Source organism: Mobula birostris, chromosome 4 (assembly GCF_030028105.1).
Source record: "Mobula birostris isolate sMobBir1 chromosome 4, sMobBir1.hap1, whole genome shotgun sequence".
In the NCBI taxonomy this organism is placed as follows: domain Eukaryota; kingdom Metazoa; phylum Chordata; class Chondrichthyes; order Myliobatiformes; family Myliobatidae; genus Mobula; species Mobula birostris.
Genome location: NC_092373.1, coordinates 119610255 through 119628378, shown reverse-complemented (window position 1 = coordinate 119628378; position 18124 = coordinate 119610255). Strand labels below are relative to the sequence as shown.

Genomic DNA, 18124 nt, shown 5'->3' with positions numbered 1-18124 from the left:
ACTCCATCTGCCACTTCTCAGCCCAGTTTTGCATCCTATCAATGTCCCGCTGTAACCTCTGATAGCCCTCCACACTATCCACAACACCTCCAACCTTTGCTTCAGCAGCAAATTTACTAACCCATCCCTCCACTTCCTCATCCAGGTCATTTATAATCCAGCTATTCTTGTATCACCAGCAAACTTGATATATATCATATATGATCCCTTCATCTACATTATTTTTATAGATCATGAACTGCTGAGCTCTGCTACTAAATGCACGAGTCATATTTTAACAATCCAAGTATGACCAATTTATTCCTACTCTCCATTTCATAGTCATTAACCATCTTCAGAAACTAAACCAGCATATTATCCCTAATACTGTGTGTTAGAACTTTATTTAACTCTTGTGGTTTCTAATTAAAGGCTTTCTAGAAATCCAAATGCACTAAATCAACTAATTCAGTCTTATCTATTCTGCTGGTTGCAAACTCCATATGCTCAAACAGATATATCAAACATGATATCCCTTTCATAAATTCATGTTCACTCTTTTAACCTTATTATGGCTCTGTTACCATTTCCTTATTAATAGATGCTATCATTTACCAAAGTACCAATGTCAAATTAACTCAACTGTAGTTTTCTGTTCTCTCACTCTCTTTCTTTCGTTGTAAAATACATTATCTACCTTTCAATCTATGGTTCTAGTATCAATATAATTAGGGAAATGACTAACCAGTACACCCATTATCTCCATAGCCACCTCCTTCCAAGCTCTATTGAATTAATTTCCTCAGGTAACAGGATCAGAATCAGGTTTATTATCACCAGTATGTGACGTGAAATTTGTTAACTTAGCAGCAGCAGTTCAATGCAATACATAATCTAACAGAGAGAGAGAAAAATAATAATAATAAAATAAAACGTAAAAAAAACAAGTAAATCGATTACATATATTGAATAGATTATTAAAAAATGTTCAAAAACAGAAATACCGTATATTAAAAAAAGTGAGGTAGTGTCCAAAGCTTCAGTGTCCATTTAGGAATCGGACGGCAGAGGGGAAGAAGCTGTTCTTTAATTGCTGAGTGTCTGTACCTCCTACCTGATGGTAACAGTGAGAAAAGGGCATGCCCTGGTTGCTGGAGGTCCTTAATAATGGACGCTGCCTTTCTGAAACACCGCTCCTTAAAGAGGTACTGGGTACTTTGTAGGTTAGTGCCCAAGATGGAGCTGACTTGATTTACAACCTTCTGCAGCTTCTTTCGGTTCTGTGTAGTAGCCCCTCCATACCAGGCAGTGATGCAGCCTGTCAGAATGCTCTCCATGGTACATCTATAGAAGTTTTTGAGTGTATCTGTTGACATGCCAAATCAAACTCCTAATAAAGTATAACCGCTGTCTTGCCTTCTTTATAACTACATTGAAATGTTGGGACCAGGTTAGATCCTTAGAGATCTTGACACTGAGGAACTTGAAGCTGCTCACTCTCTCCACTTCTGATCCCTCTATGAGGATTGGTATGTGTTCCTTCATCTTACCCTTCCTGAAGTCCACAATCAGCTCTTTCGTCTTACTGACGTTGAGTACAAGGTTGTTGCTGTGGCACCATTCCACTAGTTGGCATATCTCACTCCTGTATGCCCTCTCGTCACCACCTGAGATTCTACCAACAATGGTTGTATTATCAGCAAATTTATAGATAGTATTTGAGCTATGCCTAGCCACACAGTCATGTGTTTACAGAGAGTAGAACAGTGGGCTAAGCACACACCCCTGAGGTGCACCAGTGTTGATTGTCAGCGAGGAGGATACGTTATCACCAATCTGCACAGACTGCGGTCTTCCGGTTAGGAAGTTGAGGATCCAATTGTAGAGCGAGGCACAGAGGCCCAGGTTCTGCAACTTCTCAATCAGGATTCTGGGAATGATGGTGTTGAATGCTGAGCTATAGTCGATGAACAGCATCCTGACGTAGGTGTTTGAGTTGCCGAGGTGATCTAAAGCTGTGTGGAGAGCCATTGAAATTGCATCTGCCGTTGACCTATTGTGGTGATAGGTAAATTGCAATGGGTCAAGGTTCTTGCTGAGGCAAGAGTTCAGTCTAGTCATAACCAAACTCTCAAAGCATTTCATCACATTCAATGTGAGTGCTACCGGGCAATAGTCCTTAAGGCAGCTCACAAACTGGGGATTTAGTTCATTTCAGTCCATTAATTCCTCCATTACTAACTGTTTGTAAGGCTAATTTCTTTATGCTCCTCACTGACTCTGCATCTGTAGTTCTTCATTATTCTTCTGATCTATGGGTCAGGAAAACAGCATCCCAAGCTTCTCCAACCTCACTCCAATTACCCAGTAGATTCGGTGCTCCGTCACAGGTTCCTGTTATGTTTTGTAACTTAAAACGTTAAACTAATTCAAAGAAAGACATGGGAGGCTGAAAAGCAGGTCTAACTTTGAGTTTACTTTAAGCGAGGCGTGGCCATATCACGTGGTCACATGATGACGTATGCAATTCACGAATTTATACATATAACCCATAATGAATTGTTTAAACAAGCAAGAATGCTTAATCAAACAATAAATATACAAGATTACTCAAATATTAAATACACAGCAGTTCCCACACTGGAATCAGACATATCTGAGCAGTACTTTGAATGTCCTGTGCTTCTTTATAGAGATCTCTCAGTTTGGCTGCAACCATACTGTCTCCGACTATCAAAACTCTGTGGTTTACAGGAAAATCTTCTTGTTTCCTTTGCAAAGCTACTGCCTCATCCACCTGCATAACACAGCCCTGTTAATACCCAGGCCATTAAATTATTTTTCAAGGCCTCTTCAGGACCTGATTCAATATCCTGTAGAGGAAATCCCGCAGGAAAAAAACAGACCGGATCCTATTGTGTACATACTAAATGCACCCCAAAGGCTCCAGGAAGGAATCCTTGTCTTCTGCAATTCCCAGTCATTCAAAGCACAAACTGGATTGGTGCTACTCTTCCCAAACCGGGTAAGGTCACCTCCATGGCAAGTGATTGCGGAATTGATCATGCTTCCAATTTTGCTCAGGACATTGAGCTTTAGTATAAAGAACAAGTATCAGTGTCTCTCCTCTACAATGTATGTCCCTACCTTTACTCAACAGATGTTCATGGCGTTTTTCATCAAACAGCGACATCAGCACCTCCTTCCGTTTGTTAAATTCCAAGGACATATCTTCCTTCTCCTCAAATGCAGGATTTGACTTCTGAAAAACAGAGAAGCTGCATAATAGTTTACCACTTTAACGCTTAAAATGTTTTTAGCTTTTAAAATAAACTTCTCTTCAGTTAACTTAAAATATGATTTTACCACCTTGTTTCCAAAGTAGATTTCCTATTAATTCACAGCACCGTAAAAATATTAAACTTTAATCTCATACATTCATACATTTATCCAGTCATAAATGCGTTACTATTATTAGAATGATTAATTCCTTTCCTCAGTTTAAATTATGTGTTAATATATATTTTTTTTGTAGGAAATCCACCAACTGCTTCATGCATGAATGTGCTTTGCATTCTTGTCTTGCTTTAAATCTATTAGTGAAAGTTACCTGAATATTTGTAAATTCTTCTTCCAACCCTGCTTCAATGTTGATTTTCAATTTGCCCCAGAAATCAAACCCGTCAGGTTCCAGTCCGGGAGTTCTCTCGAGCCATTGCTGAGGAAAATAAAATCAGTGAAAAGTTGCAATATTTAATAGATGTAGAATATTAGTGACTCTAATCTCAACACTAATGAATGTCTCTCAGGCGCTCCAGGTGAACCCTCACCTGCCCTAAGCAGAGAATAATTAATATAATGAGTGGGTAAGCCATGCTCAATTATGAACACCTTCACCCTTGTGTCAGAAAATAGTGAATTTAAATCATACTCCAAACATAAATCTGGAGTCAAAGGTTTGTCCGGCATAGGAACAAGCCCTTCAGCCAACTGCATCTATGCTGAGCATCATGTCGAACTTTACTAATCCCACTTAGCTGCAATAATCCCACATCGCTTTATGCCTTACTCATTCAAGTACTGGCCTGGATGTCTGGTTCAAATGCTTCTAAATGATGCTATTGTTCCTGCCTCCACCACATCCTCTGACAGCTCATTCTCAAAACCAGTTATACTTAGCATGAAAAATTTACCCTTCAGATCCCCTTTCAGCCTCTTCCCTCACTTCTGAAGCCTCAGCCTTCTAGTTTTACGCACTCTTACCATAGGAAACAGACCATAAGCTAACCACCCTAACTATGTGTCTCACTTTATTATACCTCTACCATATCATTGTTCAGTCTCCTTTGTTCCAGGGAAAACAGGCCCATCTTATCCCAACCAATCTCTCTCCATGACTTTGAGGGTGGCATGGTAGTATCTCGATTAGACTGCAGTGCCAGTGCCTCCGGTTCAATTCCTGCCACTGTCTGTCAGGAGTTTCTCCCTATGTCCATGTAGGTCTCCATGAATGCTCCAGTTTTCTCCAGACATTGGGATTAGTGGGTGAATTGGTCACATGGGCGTGTGCAGGCTAGGTGGGAGCAAAGGATTTGTTATTGCACCATATTGCGAAATAAAGTAAAATAACTTCTAGCCCTCTAATCCAGGCAACAACCTTCAGAAACTTTTCTACACCGTTCTAGCTTAAGCACTCCTTTCCTGTGGTGTGGTGAGCAGATCTCTGTGTGCTGCCAAACCAACATTTCGCACAACTTGTACAATCTAGAGTGACAACTTAATATGGAACTGGAGAAGCTCGCAACCGTGGATGAAATCTTTCACTGAATATCTTTTTTTAGGCGAAGATAGCATCTTGTTACTTTGAAGAATCACAGGTGGATTAACTCTGGTGACCGTATTGATTTTTTATCAATGAATGTCACTGAAACAGTTTGTTTTAGAGATACAACATGGTAACACGCCCTTCCAGCTCAATGCCGCCCAGTTACACCCATGTGACAAATTAACTTACTAACCCGTACACCATATGGAATGTGGGAGGAAACCAGAGCACTAGGAGAAAACCCACACAGTCATGGGGAAATGTAGAAAACTCCTTAAAGACAGCAGCGGGAAATGAACCTAGGTTGCTGCCACTGTGAGGTGATGTGCTAACTGCTTCGCTACTGTGCCGCACCTGTAGTTGACCTGTCGTTTATTATTTCACTCTGTCTGAAAGTTTCTCCTGAGCAAGTTAATGGACTTTCCCTTCATTTCAACAACAGCAACTTAAAGGACCTCACTGATTTTCCAACGGGATGTGAGATTTGGAATCCTCAAAATATAATAGCCATGGAACTGAAATTACCAAATCATCATCACTGTACAGCAAACAAACCACCGCCACTGCATGTACGATCCTCCAAGAGGACCGTAGCCTTGTTATAGCGTTTGGAGGTTTGCGTGCCTCAATGACCTGGAGAGATTGGTTAGCTAGAGTCAGGGCCTTGTGCTTTGGCTCTTGGTAGGATAGAGGGCAGACTAAGAGAGGTCCACAGTCCTCCAGATCCAGGGGTTCAGCTCTGACTGGTTTAAAAAATATATTGTTACGGAAACAGCACACAGACAAACATTCATAAATGACCTTCATGAATCTATTAACCCAGATTATTTCATGAATAATTTATTCCCACAGGAACCACATCCTTGCCCTCTCAGATATGTTCCTTTAGGCTTCCATGCATCTCTCATCTTCACTGATTAACGCTAACTTTTCTCTCTTTCCTATTTCTGAGTGATTCCAGCATTTTCTGTTCCAATAGTTAAGAATCTTTGAATCTGGACAGCTTTGAGGAGACTTAACCAAGAAATATAAAGTTATGAAGGGTCCTGATGGAGTAAAAGGATATCATTTGTGCCCTGTAATGTTAGTGAGTAATATTTGAATCTCAATGCTAAGTACCTCAACAAGTTGCAGCAGCGTAGGTTCCATCTCAGATTGACAAAGTAACTCGTTTCCCTTCCCTTTGAAGTTGTCCCTATAATGCTTTCTGTTGTAAGGAACCCGCAGATTCTCTGGAACTCCAATCTTATTCTCTATAAGACGAAACTGTAGGCTCTGAAATCCAGATGCAGGTGCTAAGTAATTTCTTCAAAAAGGAATGACAGAAAATAATTAGCATGTTACGTGCACAATTAAAGATCGATACATAATACATTATATTTTTTAAAAATAAGCAAGTATGTTGACCAACAAAAGTATCCTTGGGAGCTAGGAAAATTGGAAGGGTAATCCAGGACATACTATCATGGACATTGGGACATGAAGAGTGTTACATTTGCTTTTGTTCCGTTCTTTGGCACCTCCCTTGTATCTAAAGAGAATTAAAAGGCTTTAGCAAGTCCTTCTGCATTATCCGTCCTCACTTCCACCAGCAACTGCGACACATTCAAGCCTTGTGGTCTGGTTATCAAAGTGAGCCTTACCAATAACCTTTTCCCCTATTTTTGCCACAGATATTTTCTCTGCTGCTTGACTGAGATGCTGACTGTAGCATCTTCCTTGGCAAAATAAATTGAGATTCTAATATTCGTCAGATAAGAGTTGCTCCATCCCTAACCTTAGCACATAAAATCCTGAAGAAATATTTGCATTTCTTTTTATGTTCATTGCCACTCTTTTCTCATGCTGTTTCCACAATCATCTGTCTTTCCTATACTTTGCTTCTCACAGATTACTAGATTCATCCTGGTTCTCACTAGGGTTATTCATCTAATATGTTTGATGCACCAAATTTTCTCTATCGCTTTTACCATCCTAGGGTCTCTGGTTTAACTCCTTTACCACCACCACCACCCTCAACCCGGTAAACTATCAGAAACATCTGCTCTCTTGAGAAGCACATTGTTCAATTACAGATTTTCCTGCCAATATTTGGTTCAGAGTATCCTGACCCTATCTCTCATTATCTCATCACTTACATTGCATATACAGTCCAGAATCACGCCATTAGCCCAATAAGACCCAACTCTATAGTTTTGCTGCAGATGATCACAATGTTCTCTTAGTATCTTATGACCTATAATATGCCCCACTAACAGTGATAGCTCCCTTCTTATTTCCAAATTCCAACCAAATAGCTTCTATAATTACTTTCTGAAAGCCATCCTAATTAGTGCTTCCTTTGTAATTTGTCTTACCCTTCTTGGTAAATTAATGGGTAAATAGGTTTATTAATATCAAGGTACCATGAAAAATCTGTCTTGCACACAGATCAATTTATTGCAGCACTACATTGAGGATGTAACCAGAGTCCTAGGCGAGGATGGTCAGGACCCAAATGCTGGAGTATCCGAGACTAGAATCGAGACACAAGACTGAAACGAAGACCTGGTTCTAAACTAGACACTAGACGAGAATCCAAAGTTGAACTGATGATTGAACACTGAATCTCAGTTCAGATGCTCTTTAAATATTAAAATCCTGGTGCCTAAACATGGATGCCAATTAACAGGGAGGGCCTGAATCTTTAAGGGGGCTGCGACAGCTATCCATATTTTGTAGAGTTAGGCCATCTAAACCCAGGAGGCTGCCAAGGTCAGGTGCAAGTTGTAACAGGACCTCCTCCCTGGCTGCTTGGAGAGATGATGAGGGTAGTCTTGGTTGAATGCCAGTTACAAGATATTCCTTTCTGGAACCTAGCACTATTCCTCTGGTTTGAATCCTTCCCAGTCCATGAGGAACTGCCAAACACTCCGAAAAGTTCATGAATCCAGAATTCTTTTCACGGTGAAGACCTGTTCCCCATGGACAAACCTGGCTGGCAGCAGGACTGATGGCGGTGAGGCTAAAGGACTGGTGTTTACAGGTTTCCATTTGGAAGGTGGGATTGATCTTGAGGGTCTTGGGGAGCAGAAAGTTGTAAGCCTTTGGGTTTACTTTCTTGAGGAGGGTCCAACGAACTTGGGCGCCAACTTCCTAGACTCCATCCAGAGAGGCAGACCTGTTGCTCAGTCTGCAATGCTGGACTCTGTCTTCTCTTGCAGTTAGCCTTTATTTCTGGCTTTTGGGTAGAGGCCAGCAAAATCCCCCTTACTCTAATCCATTTTTCCTTGCAGCGTCGGATGAGATCTTCAGCCGCAGGAATCCCTCCTGCTCAAGGAAGAGTGGCGGAGAACGCCCAAATTGGCATTGGAACGGGGCATCCCATTTGCAGAATGCTGTAGAACGCTGTGGGCGACCTCTGCCCATGTCAAATGATTGCACCACTCGTCTGGTTTTTCTGAGGCCAGATACCTCATGGTTCATTCCATATCCTGGTTCACCCACTCCATCTGGCCATTGGGCTGCAGGTGAAACCCAGGGGAAAGACTCACTGTTGCTCCAATCAGCATAGAGAACACCCTCCAAAAATGTGACATGAACTGACGACCTCAATCCACCGGAAATCCGTGGATCCTGAAGACCTGGTGCAGGATAATTTTGGCCATCTCCGCCGCAAATAGTAGCTTGTCCAAGGCAGTGATTTTGCAGGCCTTCAAGAAATGATCTACAATTACCATGATGGTGGTCTTCCCCTTGGAATGCAGAAGACCTGTGACAAAGTCCAGGGAGATGTGTGCCCATGGTCTGTCCGGAACAGGTAGAGGGTGAAGGAGCCTTTGAGGTTGGGTGCTTGGCTCTTTGTTCTGGGCACACTCCTTGCCTGCCAACACATATTATCAGACCTCTCTCACCATTCCAAGATACCAGTATCTTCTCTTAAAGAACTCGAGAGCCCTGGCAATCCCTGGGTGAGCAGTCATTTTTGATATGTGTCCACATTGAAGTACCTCAGATCTGACAGAACTTGGAACAAACAGAAGACCTGGAAGACCATTCTTGTGAATCTCTCCCTACATCTGGGCCTTGCAAACAAGTGGGTCAATTCCCCAATGAATTGGCACTATCACCTTACTTCGGGGCAAAATGGAGATAGGCTGCTTTTCTCATTCAGCTTCATCAAACTGACAGGACAAGGCATCCGGGTTCTGATACTTAGACTCCAGTCAATAGGACAGGACAAAATTGAAGTGGTTAAAGAAAAGAAACCACCTGGCCTGCCTGGAATTCCGTCCTTCGGTCTCCTGAAATATAAGCCAGGTTCATGTGGTCTGGCTATATAATAGAAGGATTTTAATCTCCCTCGAGCTAGTGGAGCCACTTTTCCAAAGCCAACTTGACCACAAGCAGCTCTCTATTTCCAAAGTTGTAGTTCACCTCTACTGGGAATAGCCAGCTGGAGAAGAATGCACATAGCTGCAGTTCATTGTCCAAAGGTGCCCACGGAGACAACTCTGCACCCACTCCAACATCTGAGGCGTCCACCTCCACGATGAAGTAAAGGTCTGTGAAACCAAAATGGGAGCTGTATGAACCGCTGTTTGAACTCTGTAAGAGCACCTCCACTTTAGCAGTCCAAACATAAGGGCCCATGGATCTCATAGTTAGTGTTATCAGCAGAGTGGCAAATCCCAGGAATCGTTGGACTTGTTTCATACTCAATGGTTGTGGCCAATCTCTGGCTACTTGTGTTTTAGTAGGGTCCATCCTGAGATTGAAATTTGAGATGATAAAACCCAAAAATGAAACAGTGGTTATGTGAAATTAGTTTTTCTCTAGCTTGACATCAAGTTATGATCTAGAAGCCTCTTGAAGATATCTCTGACATCTTCAAAGTCTATGCTCCTCCACAGACTTTGAAAAGATTAGGATATCATCCAAGTAGATGAAGGCGTACTTCTGGAGAGCATCCCAGAGCACATTGTTTACAGAGGCCTGGAAAACTCCTGGTGTGCTAACAAGGACAAAGGGCATGACCAGGTACTCATCGTGCCCTGTTGGTGGGTTGAAAGCAGTCTTCCACTCGTCACACTTCTTCATGTGGACCAAATTGTACACTATCCGCAAGTCCAGCTTCGAGAATACTCTTGCCCCTTGGAGAAACTTGAAGGCAGTGTTCATGAGTGGAAGAGGGTAATGATTCTTGGCTGTAATGCGATTCAGCCCTCAATAATCAATGCATGGCCGTAGGTTCCCATCCTCTTTCTGCATGAAGAAGCCTATGCGTGGCTGGTGATGTGGAGGCCAAATGAATCCTATGGCAAGAGCCTCTTTTATGTACCCCTCTCTAGCACTTCCCTCCAAGCCTGAGAATGCATATAATTGACCTTGCGGAGGACAAGTACCAGGCAGTAGGTCTATATCACAGCCGTAGAGTCGGTGCAGTAGAAGAGTTGAGGCCTTTCCCTTGATGAAGACCCCTTCCAAATCCTTGTAGATGGAAGAGATTTTCACTGATTTTTAGATGTTGTAATTACTCCTAAACCTCGCTCTGAGGATAACTCTTGAGGTTTCTTAGGTAAAGGGGGGTGATTTGGCAGACCTCAGTCTCCTCCATAATGTTCACTAGAGTCTTTCGTTGAAACAGAGACAAAATCAGAATCCAGATCCTCATCTGTATCTTCAGACAATGGGAACAAGGTGCTACAAATGATCTTTGTGCTCCAGGGACTAGACTCCAAGGATCTACGTTTAGGAGCCTTTCCCTTAGACGGAACCTGGTTGGGCTGCTAGAGTTCCAGACTGCTTGGGCACCTCCACGTCTTGCTCCTGAACTAGAGACCCTCTCTCTGGTTCTAGCACACTCCCGATTAGACAGGATCAGGGCTCAAACAGTCCTCTTGGCTGAAGCCAGCTTGTCTGCCCTTGGAGGCAGGACTGGGTCTCCCAAAGGCTCCAGGTTACCCCAAACAAAAGTCTACCTCCTCATCGGCCACTGGTCTTGGTGGAGTCTGGGAGTTGGAATACCAAGCCGAAAACATACCCTCTCGAAGTGACTGGACCATACAATGCTCTTCCCTTCCTTCCATTTCACGGAAGGGTTATGCTGCGACAGCTAAGGGTGCCCAAGAATCAGGAGTTTGTGAGAAGAGTCGATGATGTAGAAACGAATGTCCTCTATCCTCATCCACCAAACTGATGTCTGCTGCAGGAAATGCCCGGAACCAAGAGGATAGGCTGTTGCACGCATGGGCTGCCTCAACTCCTGCAGCGGTTTGTTGAGCTAACGGGTGGTCCCCAAGTCCACGGAGATACCGGCTGCCCCAGGGTCCTTGTATTCTATACTGTGCACACAGATCAATTTATTGCAGTACTACACTGAGGTTGTGACGAGGATGGTCAGGACCCAAACGCTGGAGTATCTGAGACTAGAATCAAGACACGATACGAGACTGAAATGAGGACCAGGTTCCAAACTAGACACTAGGTGAGAACCCAAAGTTGAGCTGGCGATTAAACACTGAATCTCAGTTCAGGTGCTCCTGAAATATTAAAATCCTGGCACCAAAACATGGCCGCCAATTAGCGGAGAGGGCTTGAATCTTTAAAGGGGCTGAACCAGCTATCCATATTCCAGAGAGTTAGAGCGTCTAAACCCTGGAGGCTGGCGTGGTCGGGTGCGTGTCGTAACAGACGTAGTTAAAAGCAAAACAATAAGTGTGCAGAATGAAGTGTTAGTTACAGAGAAAGTGCGCTGCAGTTAGGCAATAAGTTGCAAGGTCATGGCAAGGTAGATTCAGTTCAAGAGCCTATCATATTATGCTAGGGAACCATTTAATAGTCTTACAACATAGGATGGAAGCTGTCCTTGAGGCCTGAAGATATGTGCTTTCAGGGCTTTTGTACCTTACAGTTGTAAAGTCATAGAAAAGTCCAGCACAGAAACAGGCCCTTTGGCCCATCTAGTTTGTGCCTAACCATTTAAACTGCCTACTCCCATTGACCTACATTGGGACCATATCTTCCATGCCTCTACCATTCATGTACCTATCCAAACTTCTCTTAAACGTTGAAATTGAGCTTGCATGAACCCCTGTGCAGGCAGCTTATTCACACTCTCAGGACCCTCTGAGTGAAGAAGTTTTCTCTCGTGTTCCCCTTAAACTTTTCACCTTTCACCTTTCACCCTTAATCCATGACCTCTAGTTGTAGTCCCATCAGTGGAAAAAGCCTGCTTGCATTTACCCTCTCTATACCCCTCATAATTTTGTATACCTCTATCAAAACTCCCCTCAATCTTCTAACCTATTAAAGTCCTAACCTATTCAATCTTTCCTTATATCTCAGCCCCTCCAGCCCCGTCAACATCCTTGTGAATCATCTACCCAATAGAAGGGGTGGGATAGAAAGGAGAATGGCCAGGGGTCAGTAGATGCTTTACGGAGTCAGGAGAAAGTGGAGACAGAGTCCATGAAAGGGAGGCTGGTTTCTGTGATCTGCTGAGCTGTGTCCACAACTCTCTGCAGTTTCTTGCAATCATTGGCAGAACAGTTGCCATACCAAGCTGTAATGCTTGCTATAGAGCATCAATAAAAATGGGTGAGAGGCAAAGAGGATGTGCCTTTCTTTAGCCTCTTAAGGAAGTGGAGGCACTGGTGAGACTTTTTGGGTTGTGGCACCAGTGTGGCTTGATCAGTGCAGGTTACTGATGATGTTCACTCCTTGAAACTTGAAATTCTCAACCTCAGCGCCATTGGTGTAGACAGGAGCATGTGCATTGCCCCCTTCCTGAAGTCTATTTTGCTCTATTTTGCCGACCTTGAAGGAAAGGTTGTTGTTATGACCCCATGTCACTAGGCTCCCTGTCTCCTTGTGCACTCTGGCTCATGGTTATTTAAAAAGTGATCCACTACAGTCATTATCATCTGCGAACTTGTAGGTGGAGTTACAGCCGAATGGGGCCGCGCAGTTGTAAGTGTACAGTGAGTAGGTTAGAGGGTTGAGGATGCATTTTTGTGGGGCACCAGTGTTGAAAATAATTGTGACAGAGGTGTTGTTGCCTATCCCTGCTGATTGTAGTCTATTGGTCAAGGAGTCAAGGATCCATTTTCACAGGGGGTGTTGAATCCCCGGTCTAAGAGCTTGGAAATGACTTTGCTGTAGTCAATAAGCAATAGCCTAACGTAACTGTCTTTACTGCCCATGTGCTCCAGAGATGAGTGCATGGCCAGAGACATGCCGTCTGTCAACAACCTGTTCAAGTTCAAGTTTAAATTTCATTCAACCATCCACGTCTATACAGCTAAATAAACCAGCGTTCTGGCAGGGCCAAGGTTCAAAATACTGAACATACAGTCACAAAAAAAATAATATTAGCCCAAGTCAGCTTCTGGCATAGCCTGAAGATAGATGGTGCATGGGATGTTATCTTGTAGCCACGTTTCTGCAAGAACAAGCACGCAGCAGTTCCTCATCATGTGCTAGTGCAGCTGCAGATGAACACAATCCAGTTTGTCTTCCTCCAAGGGAACACCGGAGAGCAGCACCACTGGAAGGGGCCAGCATGGACCCCCGTGTGCTTCTGCTCTCTTCCACAATGCCTCCAATGCCTCCTTCCCCAGGTGACTGCAACAGGCAACATGAGAGCCTATTCTGTGCAACTACCTAGGCCGTGTATCTCCCGCCTTTGGTCTCACCAATAAACCGGACTTCATTACCAAAGTCCGACAGGGTCTTCTGATCACAAAAAAACATCCAAGACAATTGTTTGGACCATTTATTAGACCGTTCACTGCCTCTGATGCCATCTTCCCTGGGTACTGTACAGGCGACAACATGGTACGCAATGAGCCTACACTGCACAGCTCCACTGCTATCCAGCAACTCGCCATCTGAGGCAGATCTGCAGTACTTTGTAGTCTTAACATCCAGCAGTGTTAAGATCATAAGAGAAGACATAAAAAGGAGGTTGGTAGCGACCAAACTGCAGTGGGTCAGGTTTATTCTGGGAGGCTGGAGTTAGTGTGAGCCATGACCGGCCTCTTGAAATACTTTGTGATGATAGATGCCAGAGCCACATGGTGGTAGTCACTAAGGCACGTTATCTTATTTTTTGTAGGTACTGGGATGATAGAGGCCTTCTTAATGCAAGTGGGAACCTTGGATTGAAGCAGGGAGAAGCTAAAAATGTTTGAAAATACTCATGCCAGCTGATCTGCACAGAATCCCAGGACATGGCTGGAATGCCCTCCCGCCCGACTTTGTTTTGTAGTCCATTATAGCATGTAAGCCCTGCCGCAACCGAGGGCTGATTTGAGACTTGATTCGGGATAGGTATTGTCCCTTGGCACCCCTGATAGCTTTACAGAAGCTCCTTACTTCTTCTTAATTATCCTGGCACATGATACCAGTCCTGTTCTTTTCTATGTCACTGTTCAAGTATTAGAGCTACAATATATTCCGACAAGTCTATTTGTACTTGAAGCTCACTGATGCTGTTCACCATGAAGTCATACCAAAGTGTATTAATAAAAGGTCAGCGAGATTGATGTAGTCTACAAGCAGGGACTCCTACTATTGCTAAATACAGTGATGATTTGATTTTAAATGTAGGTTGGTACGATCCCCGAGTTTGTAGTTGTTTACAAATTCTGATGGTGACATCAGTAACACAGAGGAGTTGTTACTTGGGCAACAAGATGATACTGATGGCCAAAGCAATGGCAGAGGCAGCATAATGCACTTTGGGAGGACTAAAAAGAGCTAAACACACACAAAGAAAGTCAGGCCCTAAGTGGTACTGAGGCCTTCAGTGCAGGTCCAAGGATCCCTAAAAGGTTGGATAGACCTAGATAGACAGGTAATGAAGAAAGCATGCCGGATATTTGTTTTCATCCGTTTTCCACTCCCTTTCAGCTCACTTGAAAAAATATTACTCTACACATGGTACTGTAGTGATTAGCACAATGCTTTACCGTATCAACCACCCAGGTTCAGTTTTCCCCGCTGCCTTCTGTAAGGAATTTCTACGTTCTCCCCATGACCACGTGGGTTTCCTCCGGGTGCTCCAGTTTCCTCCCACAGTCCAAAATGTACTGGTTCGTAGGTTTACTGTTCATTGTAAAAATTGTCCTGTTATTAGGCTGGGGTTAAATCGGGGGATTGCTGGGCCGAATGGCTCACCAGGCCTATTGCATGCTGTATCTCAATCAATCAATCAATAAACAAACAAACAACCAGATAAATAAATACAGCCATGGTGTGTAACGACAGGGGTCAGAGCTTTAAAGTGAGGGATGGAGATTGAGATGGGATGGGATGGGAGGAAACATTTTTTTATCCAGATGACGGTCTGAATCTGGAACAACTGTTGAGGGATTGGTGAAAGCAGAGACCCTCACAGCATTTAAGAAATATCTAGATGAGTACTGGGTCAAGGCATGAAATGGAAATAGGATTAACATAGCTGAGTGCTCAATAACCAAGAGGGATTTTGTGCACTGAAGTCCCATGTCTGTGCTGCATGATGCATCTTGGAAATCTTAATCCTTGAATTCAAGCACTTAGTATCACTTCTACCAAATGTGACCCCTGAGGAAACATGTTATATCCTAATTCCCAAATATTACACGAACTGCAAGCAAACTTTCTTCTGTTGTCCTTTCAAGGAATCTCTAACCACTTTTAGAAATGTTTATTCAATTGCTACCCTGAAATACTCTTTTTTTTTCATCTTTCAAGAAAAAGGCATTAATTGGAAAGCAGTAGTTCCATCACATTCAGAGCAGATACCTGGGGTATGTATTGCTTAAATCTGCACTTTCGATACTCGAGCTTTGAGTGGTTTTGCCCTAGTTGCTTTGTGAAATATCAGACTGGTATCACTAGCTGCAGTTCCTACAATTGCCTAATTCAACTTTTGCGTTGAGGTGTAACTGCATCCACTCAGCACTTACAATCTCAAGAATTACTCTCATGCATTGCTCATTTTAGGTATAACTTTATCATAATTATTTATTTACTTTGCAAGTTTTAAACTTCTTTAACTCCGTTTCTTAGCTAATCTGCACAAAGCAGTGTATATGATCAGATTAATCTGGACATTTACGGAGGAAGACAATTCCTTCCCTACCATGATTATATTACATTTAGTCACTTTTTTTTGTTGCTATTTTGTGCGATTTTGATCAGGGTGAACTGGCTCTGAGGCCTTACATTAACGAATGTCACAGCGCTGGATTGAACTGAACTGAGCTGAACTGAATTATGCCTGGACTCTTCAATGATTTTACGGTTTAGTGTTTTATATTCTGTGTTCTTCGCTCTTATTTTGCCGTTTGTGCAATTTGCTTTTTTTTTTCAGCACTCTGGGGGAGTGTTGATGTTTTTCTTTGAATGGGTTCCATGGCTGTCATTGTTTCGTGGCTGTGTGTGGGAAGACAAATCTCAGGGTTGTATACTGCATACATATTTTCATAATAAATGAACTTTGAATCTTTGAAAGCCAATTTAAAAATTGACTATGGTACAGCTTTCAGTTTTGTGTGACTTGTGTGAATGCTGAGTCGTATGCAGTTCTGGTGAATGTCAAGCAAAATCGCCTGTGCTGCATGTGGACTCCAAGTACCCAGTAAAACCCCTGCAGATTTTCAGCCCACTGCTGTCAGGAATTTCTGTCTCTCCGGATATCAGTGGCAAAAAAATAAACAGCATACCCATGGCTGAAAATTCTTCTTCCCCAAATCTCCTCATACTACCCCTCAATCCTACACTATCAGATGCCCAAGGACACCAGACCCTGAATCACTGGGACTCCCTTTCTCTAGTATTGATACAACTTGGAGCACAAATGATGGGTCCAGCAGCAAGTCACCTCACAACTTGGTGACTCACTGTAGTTCTTCTGAAGACATAGGCTAAAACATTGATCATTCTAGAGGCAAAAGATTATAAAACTCCATCCTTATGTGTACATGACTAATTAAACACCATGGCCCTCCTTTTGTCTCTCTGATTTGGAAATCTTCATTAAACAGACACCAATATGTGGAACGATATACTTCAGTAAAGTGGCAAATTGACAAGGGTTTTTTCCCCAAACTCAGATGCATTGTGCAATAATTTACTTTTGTTCTGTTCCAGCATTTAATTATAAGTATTTGCTACCTGAAATCAAAGAAATCCAAAGCTGTCATTGTCTCCAGAACTGCAAACTGATCCACTAGGAGTTTAAGGATGGTCGCGATTCGATGAATTCTTGAGATCACCTTCAACATATTTCTTTCATCTCTTACCTGGAATAAATATTTTCCCAAAAGAGTTATAATTCACTATTCAATCAATTTTTAAGAAAAGCAAAACTGAATTATCCTCAAGAGAAGCTGAAAAGACTCTGAAATGTCTCAAATTTACCAAGTGGTCAGAAACACTCTCAAATGTTACTTCTGATTTGGTCCTATACGTATGTTCTGACAGGTTCTGAATTGACAAAGAAGGATAAATGAAAACCATTGCTTTCTCTTAACTACCAATAATTGTGGCAGTGATCAACATTTCAGAAGCTGACAATATGAATTCCAGCACTGAAGTTCTACAATTAAATTCATGGCACCAGTTTTGCAGATGAAATGTCAGTTCTATGTGGAACTTCCTACATCTCCTTGAGCGAGTTCCAGCAAGTCTGGGAATTCTGCACTTGCATATTAACACAGAAATCCCAAGCATGCTTACAGTGTCTAGTGAGGAAGCACATTGTTGTGGTATTTCTCCACAACCAGTGTTAGTGATCCCACTGAAACTATCTCCACAATGTTGGATTCAATATTTACAAAGTATTCACCATTGATTTCAATGAAATAGGCTGGCTGCAATACATTAAAAGGAAAATACTAACAAGCTAAATAACAACTTTTAAATGCCATAATTTTTTTCACGTGTTTAGATCCTCTATTTTCCATTAGTAACCTCTACATTTTACGAATAGCTTTGGAAAATGCGAAACATTATGTTTTTAGACTGCATTAACAGTCCATTAAACCAGGCAGCATAGCTCAGCTGCCAGCCTAAGAACTTGTTCCACAATTTTGTGGGTAAAACTCCTCCTGCTCCCTCCATATGAAATCTCTGCACGTAAATTGGGCTTTTTGCTGATGATGTGTTTGCCAGCAGGTTCTCACAGAAGGAATCGCACACGGAAAGTAAACGCAGATTGATACTGACCACAGATGTAAGTAATTGAATATTACAAGTTTCTGTAATATCTGTTAAACCTAAAAATAAACATTTAGATATCTGCAATATTTGGATATCTGTAATATCTAAACATTTAGTTTGCATGATGGA

The 18124-nt window shown here is 42.5% G+C and overlaps 1 protein-coding gene across 1 annotated transcript in view; it reads right to left on the bottom strand.

Moving 5' to 3' along the window:
* Window positions 1-18124, bottom strand: part of LOC140196560 (tryptophan 2,3-dioxygenase-like) — a 92537-nt gene that overhangs the window by 19142 nt on the left and 55271 nt on the right. The window contains exons 7-10 of the mRNA XM_072255977.1: window positions 16949-17076; window positions 5924-6110; window positions 3590-3697; window positions 3127-3241 (exon numbers count right to left, since the gene is read on the bottom strand). Of these exons, the coding sequence (XP_072112078.1) occupies window positions 3127-3241; window positions 3590-3697; window positions 5924-6110; window positions 16949-17076 (538 nt within the window). The remainder of the gene's footprint in view (window positions 1-3126; window positions 3242-3589; window positions 3698-5923; window positions 6111-16948; window positions 17077-18124) is intronic.